Here is a 12,437-nt window from a genome sequence, read left to right on the forward strand (position 1 = left end):
GAAACGGTGATATGGCCTGTTGGGCCTGGTTCTCTCTGCCTACCTTGTTGCTCTGGCTGAATGGCCCCTGAGCTGGGCTCTCTGGGTTGCCTGGATCCTGGTAGTGTGGCCAGCCTCTGCTGGCCCAGCTCCCAACCCCCAGGCAGAGGGGGAGCAGCTCCATGGCAGAGAAGAAAGTTGGGATCCTCATGGTGACCAGGTGAGAAGCTTCCAAAGAGAAGATTGGTTGAGGGGATGGGGTGCATGGAGCCTTGCACCCTGACTTGGGCAAAGCAGCCAGCTTGCGTCTAAACAGGTCCCAGGGCTCCAGTCCCATTCCGCAAAAGGGACAGCCTGGCTTTCCCAAGAAGCCGGTCTGTGCCGACTGGTTCTTGGGTAGAGCAGCCCTTTGGGGCATCCGCCACAGCTGCCAGCTCCCCACCCCACCCCCACAGGGAGCTGTAGGCAGCATTAGAAAATAATCAAATTTATTCTCTCTAGGGAACGGGGCCGCCCATCCTTAAATAAACAGTCAGGAGGAGGGATGCCTGCTCACTCAGCAGGCGGCGGACATTCTGGGGCTGTGTGGGGTGTCTCTGCCAGAGCAGGCTGGCTGTCGGCCCCATCCCGAGGGCGGAAGACCAGTTCCCCAGTCTGCAACACCTGCCCGGCTGGCCATGTGCTGCCTGACCCGTACTGCTGATAGAAGTCCGCGTCCGTCTGGAACATAACCAGTGCCTGTGCTGTGTGGATCCGCACATGCTGGGCCAGGCTGTTGGCATCCAGGAACTTGTCCCCACAGGAGTCACAGGCATAGAGGATATGAGTGTTGGGGTCTGTGGGAGGTGGGGCCACAGTCAGGATGCGAAGGACCCTTGAGCTCCACCAGCTTTCACCCCTGGTCAGCCCTTCTCACTCACCTTCTTCCTGTACTTGCTTCACAGCTTTGCTGATCTCGGCTTTAAGCACTTCAGTCTCGTCAGCAGTCACTGCAGCCCCCACTGGTACCACTGTGGGCAGAATCAGCAGGGCCTAAGGCCAGAGGCACCTGCCCCTTCATTGCCACCCCAGAGGCAAGCTGCTTGTGACCACCCTCTGCTGCCCACAGCCCGCACCTGTGAGCTGAGTGACGGCTGTTGCCGCCAGTGCCTCGGTGGCCAGCGTAACCATGTCATCCACGGTGACTACGCTGACCTCACCACCCTCCTCTGGCTCCAGGATTTTGATGCCTGCCTTGCCCTGGTGCACGGTCTTCACATGGGAACGAAGGTTGTCCACGCGGTTGAAGCCGCGACCGCACTTGTCACAGAGGTAAGGCTTCTCTCCTGGGGGGGGAGGCAAGGTTCTCTCCTGCCATTGGGGGAGGGGGGAGGACCTCAGTGGCCTCCAGCTTCCCCAGCAGCCCTGAGTTTTCCAGCAGGAAGTGCTCGGGGGCAGCCACCAGAGCTGCACAGGAGCCTCCAGTGGCCCCTGCACCTTCTGGAAGCTCTAAGAAAATGGGGTCCTCACTTGAATTGAACTGCCTTCAAAGCCACCTGTTCCAAGTGCCAGTACCCACGCTGCAATCTGGGGATGCCTCCCTCCCTCCCCCTAGCAAGATCAGGGCACGGGACAGGCCGGACTGGCAGGCGGGCACACACTCACCAGTGTGGATGATGATGTGCTTGGATAGGTCCCCCACGTTCACAAAGGCCTTGCTGCACACGCTGCACTTGTGGGGGCGGATGTTGTCATGGTGGCGAATGTGATTGGCCAACTGGCTGGACTGGACAAATCTGCAGGGCCACAGAGGGGAGGGACTGGCCTGAACTGCCCAAGCCTGGGCCAGGGGAGCTGGGCTGGCCTCGTGCCTCTCTTTCTAGACTGGACGGGCCAACTGGACTGGGCTCAGGCAGCAGTCGGCCCGGTTCGCAACTGAGCCCTAGTGTGTTTTCTGAACCCCTTCACCCTGCCAAGTGTGGGGACCCCAGAGCACCCTGGGCATGGGCGGGGCAGGACCTCTTGCCGCAGCGCTCGCAGACGTAGGGCTTCTCCCCAGTGTGCTGGCGCACGTGGGCGATGAGGGAGCTGGCCTGGGTGAAGGCTTTGCCGCACATCACGCACTGGCATGGCTTCTCGCCTGGGGACGGGCAGCAAGAGATGTTAGCGCCAACTTCTCCTCCTTCCGTGTGCCCTCCCCAGCTCCTAAGCTCCCACCGCTGGGCTTGCTCACCCACCCGTGTGGATGCGGACGTGCCGCTGCAGAGCGCCGGGGTCAGCGAACTGCCGCTGGCAGTGGTTGCACACGTAGGGTTTCTCCCCGCTATGGATCCGAAGGTGCCGCTTTAGGTTCCCTGTGGAGACAGACAGGGGGCCTGGTGTGGGGCATCAGGAGGTGGCCGCGGAGTGGAGGGTGTGGGGCAGCAGGCAGCCTGGCCCTACCTGAGGTGGTGAACTGCTTCCCACACTCTCGGCACTTGAGGGGCCCGTCCGCGATGTGGATCTTCAGGTGGGCCTTCAGGTTCCCCACCTGTGCCAGGCAGGGGTCAGAAAGGCCACCCCACACAGTGTGGCCTTGGGCCCCATCCGCAGCCCCTCCGCCAGGGAACAACTGATTCTGGGTCTTCCCAGGAGCCAGTAGATGGCTCCATCTTTGCTTAAGGCCAATGGAATGTTCCAGATCCTAGCAGTGAGAGGGAAGCCATGCCCACCCCACTTCTTTCTGTTCTGAACCCCATCCTGACTTCACCCACCTTCTCACTTTCTCGGGCAGAGCTCTGTCCTGGGGAGGGTCACGCTCTACTCAGCACCTACTTTTCCCACTAAGCCTGTGTCTTCGAGGGCCCCCTCAGCCTAGGGGCCCCCTCCGCCCGTCAGTGTGCAGGGTGGAGGTGCCCCGGGCGGTGCCCACACACCTGGTTGAACTTCTTGTCACAATGAGGGCACTTGTGCTCCTTGTCAGTGTCATGAGTCTCCAGGTGGCGCATCTTGGAGGTGGGGTCGGAGAAGGAGCGGCCGCAGTAGTCGCACTGGTAGGGCTTCTCGCCGCTGTGCACCAGCTGGTGCCGCTTGAGGTTGCCGGACGTGGTGAAGAGCTTGCCACAGTCCTCGCAGCGGTAGCGCGCCTCGCCGGAGTGCCGCTTCTTGTGCAGGTTCAGCAGGCTGATGAGCCGGTAGCTCTTGCCGCACTCCTCGCAACCGTAAGGCTTCAGCGGGCTGGTGGTCAGAAGGGAGAGGAGGGGTCGCTGGGGTCCTACCAGGGCTGAGCCAGCGGGGGCAAGCAGCAGGCCGGGCACTGCACCTGTGCGTCTTCTCATGGGCCTTGCAGGCGGCTGGATCAGAGAAGGCCTTGCTGCACTCCCGGCACGAGAAGGGCTTCTCGCCTGTGTGGATGCGGATGTGCCGCTTGAAGTTCCCCGTGTGTGTGAACTCCTTCCCACAGTCCTGCAGGGCGCGGGAATCGGGTGTGAGGGGGCTGCTGGGCGGAGGATGGGGCTGGGCAGGGCGGGTGGTGCCACCTGTGGCCGCACCTCGCACTTGTGGATGATGGAGCCATAGGCCTTGGACTCGGTACGGTCGCCATAGGTGCTTGGGCGCAGGCCCCGGGCCTCTGCGCCCAGCTCCTGGCCCGAGTCCGTGCTGGCCGACTCCTCACTCTCCTCGGGGGCATCCCCCTTGTCCAGCTGCGGCCCTTCTTCCTTGACCCCAGAAGGCATGGCGTCCTCCTCGCCCTCTTCTCCTTTCCTGGCTGGCTCCACCTGCATTTCTGAGATGAGGAGGGCAGGCACTGAGGGGCCAGGAAGGGCACAGGGGCTCCCAAAGGGACATGACCTCAGAGTTAGACAAATGCCAGGAGGCCAACCTGGCTCCGGGACACAGGCCCTTCTCTCTGCATGGGCACCTGGCAGAGCCTAGTAATGTCTGGGCACCACCAATAAATGGTCCCAGCCCTGGCCAAGGCAGCGCCAGAGGAGCTGCTGACCAGGACACTGGCTGCTTGGAGGATGGAGGCAGCCTCAGGGCATGGGCACCCTGGCGGGCTGCAGGGCAGCAAGGGCACCGTCAGCCAACAAGCACGGGGTTGTGTGGTGTGGGTACAAGGCTCCCCTTGGTGCTCGGCCCTGGGTGTCAGCAATGCTTCTGTGCCAGCGGGAAGCACAGCCAGGTAACACAACCAAGAGACTGATGTCCAAATTCAAGAATGAGAAAAGATGTTGGCCCCAAAGCTGAAGTGAGTGGGTGGCTCAGAGTGGGATCAGCTGTAGTGGGAGGAGAGGGACCTAGGGGAACGGTGTGAGAGGGAGGTGTGCGAGTGAGGGCGGGCCTGGCTGGGTGGCGGTACCTTGCTCTGAGCTCTCCGACAAGGCGGCCTCGGCTTCAGCAGCAGCCATGCCACCGGTGGGGTCGGGCTTGGGCTCTACTGGCGGTGGCTCCCGGGGGGCATCGGCCTTCTCCGTCTGCTCTGCACCTGGGGTGGCGAGGCGGGACTGAGACCCTATCGACTCCATCCAGGGACTGAATGGCTCCCTGGACCAGGCCCCTGTAGTGGCTATGGCTCAAGGGTGGGTGGGGTCTGGGTGGGGCCAGCACATCCAAGCTCAGGCTGTTTGGCCTCTGCTCTGGCTGGACCAGACACCCCAGATCAACAGTGGTTCCTTCGGGGTAACCTGAGCTCAAGGGTGCCACTCTATTCCCAGCCCCAGGAGCCTCCTGAGGAAGCCCCTCACTGTACAGGGGCCCAGGGAGATGGTGGAACAGTTGGCTTCAGCGTCACAACTCACCGCTGGCCGCACTCTCTGCCTGACCGCCTCGCTCCTCCTTGGGCTCCCTGCCTGGGCCCCTGGGTGGACTGCCTCCAGCAGGGTTCAGCTCACTCAGCGTGGTGGCCGCAGCCTTCTCTTTGGCTCTCCTGTCCCCTCCTGGAGATGGAACCAGATAGACCCTCTGTTTCCCATCAAGTGCCACCACTTGGAGAGGTGAGGGTTCCCAGAACTCTCCAGCTCTTCTGGATCCTCCCTGGAGGTACATCTAAGTAGTGGTTTCTTGGTTTGTTCATTCAACAAATTATGCACAAGGCACCTACTGTGCACCTGGCCGCCAACAGGCCTGGACATACCAACGATAGCTGCTGCTTCTGGGGGGCGCACAGACCGGCCGGGATACAGACCTCACGGGTGAAATATCAATGCTGCCAGAGTCAGTGCTTAGAAGGAGAGGAGCGGGTTCTCTGAAAGTGTTTCACAAGGAACCTGGCCCAAACCAGGTGTCAGGCGCTTTTCTGAGGCAGTGAGGGGAACAGAGGAAGGGCACAGAGAGGAGCGTGCAGGAGGAGCGCGCCATGTGCGTGGCCTTGAACCAGGCCCACCGCCAGTTCTCAGCAGCGAAGCACAGGGGAGCTGGAGAAAGGGGGGGCAGGGTAGGCAAGGGGTGCCTCCAAGAGGCCTTTCTCAGACTCCACTGCAGCTAAACCTCACCAGCACCCCACAACGCAGGCAAGGCCAGAAGAGGAAACTGAGACCCAGAGAGGTGACAAAGAGGCAGAGCCCCCATCAAGAGCCACCTGCTCAGGAAAGCCTGCCAACAATCTTACCTTCCATGGCCAAGGCCTCCATATTCTCCCCAGGGCTGGTGGCCGGCTCGGCGAGTGACTTGAGGGCATGGCAGGCCGTGATGATGTCCTGCATCTGCAGGAAGCTGGCCACGGCCAGCACATCGTCCACATTCTCAGAGCTCAGGCTGAGCTTGGCCGTGTAAATAAACTCCAGTACCTGCCCCAGGCCTGCCAAGGACACAGACAGCCATCACAGACCTGCCTCCAGGCCCGGCACCAGCAGGTGACACTCGGCGGCAGGATCCAGGGAATTGTAAAGAGCAAGGTGACAGGCCGTCCTCTCCCCATCTCCTGTGCTGGCAGAGAGGCAAGCAACTGGGGGAGTCTCAGCCCAGATAACAGCCTCCAAATGGGGTACAACTAGAGGGCAGAGGGTGTGAACGCCCACCCTACACAGAAAACAGGTGTGACTACTCGCCCTACACGGAGGACAGAGGGTGGGAAAGCCCAGCCTGCACAGAGGACTCAACGGAGGACAGAGGATGTGAACACCTGCCTTGCACAGAAGACAGAAGGTGTGAACGCCTGCTCTGCACAGAAGATAGAAGGTGTGAACACCTGCCCTGCGTGAAGGACAGACCATGTAAATGCCCACCCTGGACACACTCTACCCCGCCGCTACTCCTCACCGCCGGAAGGCAATCCAACCAAAGTGATAGTAAGGACTTTCATCGGCGCTCTGCCACAAACTCTCTCGCTGACCTCCAGGCCAGTCACCTGAACTCTTTGGGTCTCAGTTTCCGCATCTATAAAATGGGGGAACATGACCTTGCCCTGACCTCATAGCACATCATGCCATGCTGAGTTGGGAGACCAAATCTGACCAGTTCCTTCTTCAATCCCAAGGCCTTCCCGATCCCCTGCCCCAGCCCCAACCCTTGCCATCCTCCTCATGGTTAGCACTGGAATTGGGGGTTCAGGACTCAGAGCCCACCTGTTGTCTGTGTTCACTCTGGCCTGGAGCTCATGGTGAGCCCTTCCTGCCAGTTCTCCCCTCACCACCTGCTCCCAGTCTAAACAGGCCCCCAAAATGGGTAGAAACTTGGTACCCACACACTCATGGGTCCTGTATGAGAGGCCTGGTGCACCCCACAGCCTGAAGGTATTGCTCCCAGGAGTGCAGGGACTGTGTTAGGAGGGCACAGGGTCAGCCAGAGCTTCTGGCCCTCAACAAACTTGCCCCTGGACCCAACAGGGTACCTGCTGCGTTACTGATGTCCAGCTGCACCACATCCTTCTGGTCCACGAAGAGCATCTTGAAGTACTCGCTGCAGGCGGCCAGCACTGCTTTATGGGCCTTAAAATCAACACCGTCCACCACAAAAGTGCAGTCACACAAAAGCCCCTGCTGCCGCTGCTGGTTCAGCTGCTCCAAGACGTGCTGGCTGTGCTGAGGGAAATCCATGGCTGGGGAGAGGCAAAGGGCCTTCGTGTCAGTGTGGACAGAGGATGCCACGCAGCCTCAGCACGAGCCCGAAACTCCCAGGTGAGAAATGTGGGAGACGGAGAATGTCAATAAGTCCACGCAGGGCAAACAACTCCAGACACCCTCTGCGAGCCCAGCAACCCGGGGCTCCGCGATTCCTGGGTTTACTGGCAGGAAAGTTTCAAAACCGAGAAAGTATCAAGGGACCAACCAGAAATAGCCACCTTGTGTCTTGCCAGGTAACGACTTTTTAAAAAGTAAAAAGACATACACACAACACTGTCAGCATTGCAAAAAAAGACAGGGTCAGTTTAACATTTTTTACAAATCTTAGAAGAAAGGGCAGATGTTTCAAGGGGATACACCTGCTCTATGAAAACCCTTCGACTTCTTCTCTGTCTGTCATGCCAGGTGAACGTGTGGGAAAGCAGACGTTTCATCACCCAGGCTCTCAGGAATCGGCCCCTTCCCTGCTGCACCCACAGGGCTCCACCAGTTCCCTCTGGGCCGCTCCCTCTGTCTCTCTCATTCATTCACGGGCTCAGGGAACTACAGAAAGCTGGGCAGTCCTCTGCCTCCAGAAACCTCCCCAGGCTGTCCCTGGAGAGAGAATAAACTCTGACCCTGAGCCCAAGAGCTGCTGGTCTGGCCGCAGTTTCTCTGTCAAAGGCCTCACTTAATGCCTGGAAAGCCCACAAGTGTCTCCAGTAAAAATGCTCAGAGCAATTCCATGGCCTGGTGCCAAGTGAGCCTGCACTGCACCAGCCATGACTGAGTGAGTATCTAACCTCGCTCTCCTCTCCCTAACTACCACACCAGCCAGTCTCAAGAGCAGCATTTTCTAGGGAAAATAAGCAGGTCCTCCTTTCAAGAAAGAACCAAGTTGACACTAAAGTCAATGCCCACTCCTAGGAACACATTACAGAGAAGCGACAGGGCCAGGCTGTCCTGTCCTGGCCCAGAATCTGACAAGTGGCAGTGGCTTGTCTTCCGGCTCTTCGGAACTACTTCTCGGAGGCTACGTCTACGCAGAGCTGCCCCAGGCTGTTTCTGGGCAGGTGACAGTGACACTTGGGGCTCTCAGCCCCCAGGTTTCAGCAGCCCTCCACTAGCTCTGGCTGTTCCCGTCCCATCAGCCTCTTGGGGGTGAGTCACCGGGCCACAGCCCTGGAGCTGCAGTGACCATGTATGGCTGTCTGGCTGTGATGAGCCATAACAAAGCCACACCCCCAGCCCTTCCTTCACCCGTGGCTTAACCAGCAAATCCACCCACCCCGTGATGTCTGCAAACTTTCCACAAGTGGGGCTATGTACTTGCTGAGCTGGGGGGAGTCACCTGGCAGGTGGGCGGGGCTCCATTCAGTGAGGGGGAACGTGGCATTGGCAACAGGCACATGTCACAGGGCGCCAGCCTCTAAGCTGTAGTTCAGTTGCTGTTGCCGGGGACCCGGAAACGCTCTCCCTCCCTCCAACATCCCCAGCCTCCACCCACAAGCTCACGGACAGAGGCACAGCTTCTCGGGTCTGTCCGTAATATCATAACTGCCCGTGACGAGAGCGCCTAAAGGTAAGCAGGGAAGAGCCAGAAGCCAGCCCAGCGTCAAGAAGTGAGGTACGAGCTGTAGAGCCGGCTGCTGAGCCAAACCAGCCGCAGCAGCACGGCCGCACTGACACAGGACCTCCTGCTCCCACTTGTGACCTGAGGACTGTAAGCAAGAACTCTGGCTGCTCTGTTCCTGAGCCGGGAAAAGCTAAAACAGAAGGTGACTGGAAAAGAACTGATGTTCACCCCAGGGCTGAAACACCCAGGCAGGCCCGGGATCGGAAGGGAGTGCACACCGCACAGTGTTGATGGACCAAAGGCAGGTGGCAGGGAGAGGCCTGGGCCAGATCATCCCAGAGCCGTCTTCTCTCTGCTGTGGAAAAAGCAAACAGGCGTGTGCATGTGTGCATGGGCAGCCCGAATCCCAGTCACCAGTCACCCTCCGTGTCCGCGGGAGCCCCAGGTGAAATACCTCCCAAGTGCAGCAAGGGAGGAACCAGTAGGCCCACAAGGGCCAAATCCTCCCCCAGCTTCAGAATGAGCCCCCGCGAGACAGGTCCAAACCCTTCCCTCCTGGCGGTGGGTCTGACTCCCTCACCTTCACCAAGAGCCAACCCAAAAATGGGGCTGGGAGGAAGTGTCTCCCAGGCTCAGAAACGACCAGGGAGCATCAGCTGGACCCCTCGAAGTACAGAGTTGTCCCCGGCCCTTGCTGGAGCCTGCAGAAAACGGGACCTGATTGCTGGGAAGGACGTGAGAAAAACTCACGACCAACAAGGTGAAGGGGGCCTGGCGGCCCACAGGTCAGGTGACTGACTGGCCTTGCCCGGGACCCAAGGCTGCGACATGCCTTGATGCTGCCACCTACCCCAGAGCTTCCAGGGAAGGGCACAAAGCCCAGCTCCTCTGGGGCTGGACATATTGAGCGGCGGGGGTGGGGTGTGAGGGCGGGGGGAGGGAGGGGTGCTCTCCTTTTCAGAGGCCTTGCAGGAAAGTGAAGGTCCCTGGGACAGAATGGATGGTGGCCCAGCACCTCCCGCCCCCACACAGAGGATGAGAGCAGCTGTGTGCCATGAGTAATGTTTGCCACCCAATGCCAACCATACTCTTCCGAAGCGAGATGTCTGCCCACAACTGGCCGCTCCCCAAGTGTGGGTGTCGTGGAGGAAACCAGAGCCCTGCATTCCTCTGAGGCAGCCTGCAAAGCTGTTCCAGCAGAGAAATACTCCCAAGAGCATCTGTTCTGACAAATCTAAGAAAGAAAGGGAGAAAGAGAAAATGGGGAGGATAACAGGAAGGAGGGAGAAGCAAAGGGGAAGGAGAGGGGGAAAAGAAAAAGGCGGCGCCATAAATAGTTAAGCTGCACTTAAACATATGCTCAGGAGCCCAATCCTGTGATCAGCCCCCCAGGGAGTGAGTGCAGCCCGCAGGTCTGCCAAGCTCTAAATGCTGTCACCCACAGAAATGCTGTCAGTATCCTTGTGGATGCTATGACTGCACCCAGGCCCGGGCAGGTGGAGCTCAGGGGCCCCAGGCTGCCTTCGGGCTCTCACTGCACCAGCTGGCCGCCAGCTACAAAGCTCAGACAGCACCTCTCTCCCCAGGACGCTGTGCTGAGCAGGTGAGGGGCCAGCTGGCTTGGTCCTTCCTCAGAGAGCTGAGCGAGAATGAGGCAGTGCCCCCTCCCAGCCGATGTGAGATGCTCGGGAACGATCGCTGCAAAGGAGACTCCAACTGTCTCCTGTTTCCTCCTTCGCGGCCACAGGGATCCACCCGGTTCTGGCCAAGCTTAGAGGAGGGGTCCAGGAAAATGGGCTGCCCAGGGGGCGTGTGGTACCACAGGCAGGGAGGTGCCAACCGCCTGGCCTGCCTGCACACTCTCTGGGAGACTTGAAACTCTGTCATGAGACCAGCTTCTCATGACCAAAGTGCTGTTCCCACCAGCCCATCCCCCACGCATAAGTGTGGGGCCCTTCCCTCCTTACTGCCTCTTGCCTAAAGGATGATAAACGTGGGCCTTAAAGTCACTTCTACGTGAGACCCTAAAAACTCAGAACTACAGAAAGAAACGGAACAAGACCGCACAGCCCACTGAACCCAAAGTCCTCGGGTCACATGCCGAAAACTAAAGCGCCAACTGGCACATGAGACAGGCCTGACCTTCCAACAGCCTCCTGGCTGCAACCGGGCACCTTCCCCGTGACAGCGCCAGGCGCTCGGTTGTTGCCCTAGATTAATGGGCCAGACCGCAGTGTCAGCGCTGGACTGCTCTCCTGGTGACCCTCAGCCTGGCTGGACACATGGCTTGGGCCCGCCTCACAAGGGATTCATTTGGGAATGAAGTGAGGGACCTGGGTCCCCTGCAGTGCGGTTCAAACAGGCACAACTAAGCAATCTGGACATGGATGGCGTGGGTACCAGCCTCCAAGGCAGGCAGCCAACAGTGCCCCCCTCCCGGTCAGTGCCGACGGCTGCTATGGGCTTCCCATGGAATCTGAGTGTCCCTGTGACGACTGATCGACAGGGCAGTGACTGGCCCGCATGATCTGGGAGATTATGCTTTGTTCTCTTGGAACCCAGCTGCCCTGCGTCAGGAGTGTGTAGGCTCTCCTGGTGGAGAGAGGGGACGTGCAGGGACCCCGGAGGAGACCCTGACTGCACAGGCCACGTGACGCAGCACTGCAGTGCCCTGCGGGCAGCGCCCGGGCTCCGGGGAGAGACGCTTTCTTAGACTGTCCAGCCCAGCAACCAGGTGAACGCTGCCACATGAATGACCTCAACATCACACAGAGGAAACTGCCCAGTCAGTCCACAAAACTGGGAGAAATAATAACCTGCTGATGGTTTAAGCCCCGACGCTTGGAGATGGCCTGCTTACAGCAAGAGAGAACTGACACAAATGGTAAACTAGACAGAAAAAGGTAGAAGGAACAAAAAATTCGGGATAATGGTTCTCGAATGGAAGGGCAATCAGAATACTGGGAATGCTCTATTTCTTTACTTGGATATACCTTGATTGGTTATTTAAACTAAATGTGTACGTTTCGCCCTGACCGGATTGGCTCAGTGGATAGAGCATCAGCCTGCGGACTAAAGGGTCCCAGGTTCGATTCCGGTCAAGGGCATATACCTTGGTTGCGGGCATATCCCCAGTGGGAGGTGTGCAGGAGGCAGCTGATTGATGTTTCTCTCTCATCGATGTTTCTAACTCTCTACCCCTCTCCTTTCCTCTCTGTAAAAAATCAATAAAATATATTTTTTTAAAAATGTGTACGTTTCGCCGGAGCCGGTTTGGCTCAGTGGATAGAGCGTCGGCCTGCGGACTGAAGGGTCCCAGGTTCGATTCCGGTCAAGGGCATGTACCTGGGTTGCGGGCATATCCCCAGTGGGAGATGTGCGGGAGGCAGCTGATCGATGTTTCTCTCTCGTCGATGTTTCTAGCTCTCTATCTCTCTCCCTTCCTCTCTGTAAAAAATCAATAAAATATATTTAAAAAAAAAATGTGTACGTTTCATATACTTTTCTAGGAGGACATTTCCAAAATGTGTTTTTATATCCTTTGCTCATTTTTTTTTTAATACATTTCTATTGATTTTCTACAGAGAGGAAGGGAGAGAGATAGAGAGCTAGAAACATCGATGAGAGAGAAACATCGATCAGCCGCCTCCTGCGCATCTCCCACTGGGGATGCGCCCGCAACCGAGGCACATGCCCTTGACCGGAATTGAACCCGGGACCCCCCAGTCTGCAGGCCGACGCTCTATCCACTAAGCCAAACCGGTCCTGGCTCACATTTTAAAATATAATTTTATTGATTTCAGAGAGGAAGGGAGAGGGAGAGAGAGATAGAAACATCAATGATGACGGAGAATCATTGATCGGCTGCCTCCTGCACACCC

General features: G+C 58.4%; 1 protein-coding gene across 5 annotated transcripts in view; it reads right to left on the reverse strand.

The window, feature by feature from the left end:
- Positions 1 to 450: 450 nt before the first annotated feature.
- ZBTB17 (zinc finger and BTB domain containing 17) overlaps positions 451 to 12,437 on the reverse strand; it is a 30,915-nt gene continuing 18,928 nt past the window's right edge. For 2 of the 5 annotated variants that reach the window (XM_036349252.1, XM_036349253.1), the window contains 15 exons: positions 6,770 to 6,976; positions 6,199 to 6,315; positions 5,549 to 5,737; positions 4,740 to 4,877; positions 4,301 to 4,426; positions 3,489 to 3,724; positions 3,260 to 3,402; positions 2,874 to 3,174; positions 2,401 to 2,488; positions 2,196 to 2,312; positions 1,978 to 2,098; positions 1,624 to 1,754; positions 1,095 to 1,304; positions 900 to 989; positions 451 to 815 (listed from right to left, as the gene is read on the reverse strand). In XM_036349252.1, the coding sequence (XP_036205145.1) occupies positions 532 to 815; positions 900 to 989; positions 1,095 to 1,304; positions 1,624 to 1,754; positions 1,978 to 2,098; positions 2,196 to 2,312; positions 2,401 to 2,488; positions 2,874 to 3,174; positions 3,260 to 3,402; positions 3,489 to 3,724; positions 4,301 to 4,426; positions 4,740 to 4,877; positions 5,549 to 5,737; positions 6,199 to 6,315; positions 6,770 to 6,976 (2,498 nt within the window). In that variant the 3' untranslated portion in view covers positions 451 to 531. Of the gene's footprint in view, positions 816 to 899; positions 990 to 1,094; positions 1,330 to 1,623; positions 1,755 to 1,977; positions 2,099 to 2,195; positions 2,313 to 2,400; positions 2,489 to 2,873; positions 3,175 to 3,259; positions 3,403 to 3,488; positions 3,725 to 4,300; positions 4,427 to 4,739; positions 4,878 to 5,548; positions 5,738 to 6,198; positions 6,316 to 6,769; positions 6,977 to 12,437 lie in introns of those variants that run through there. The other 3 variants (XM_036349254.1, XM_036349255.1, XM_036349256.1) reach the window with 3 other exon arrangements.

Source organism: Myotis myotis, unplaced genomic scaffold (genome assembly GCF_014108235.1).
Source record: "Myotis myotis isolate mMyoMyo1 unplaced genomic scaffold, mMyoMyo1.p scaffold_m19_p_2, whole genome shotgun sequence".
Classification (NCBI taxonomy): domain Eukaryota; kingdom Metazoa; phylum Chordata; class Mammalia; order Chiroptera; family Vespertilionidae; genus Myotis; species Myotis myotis.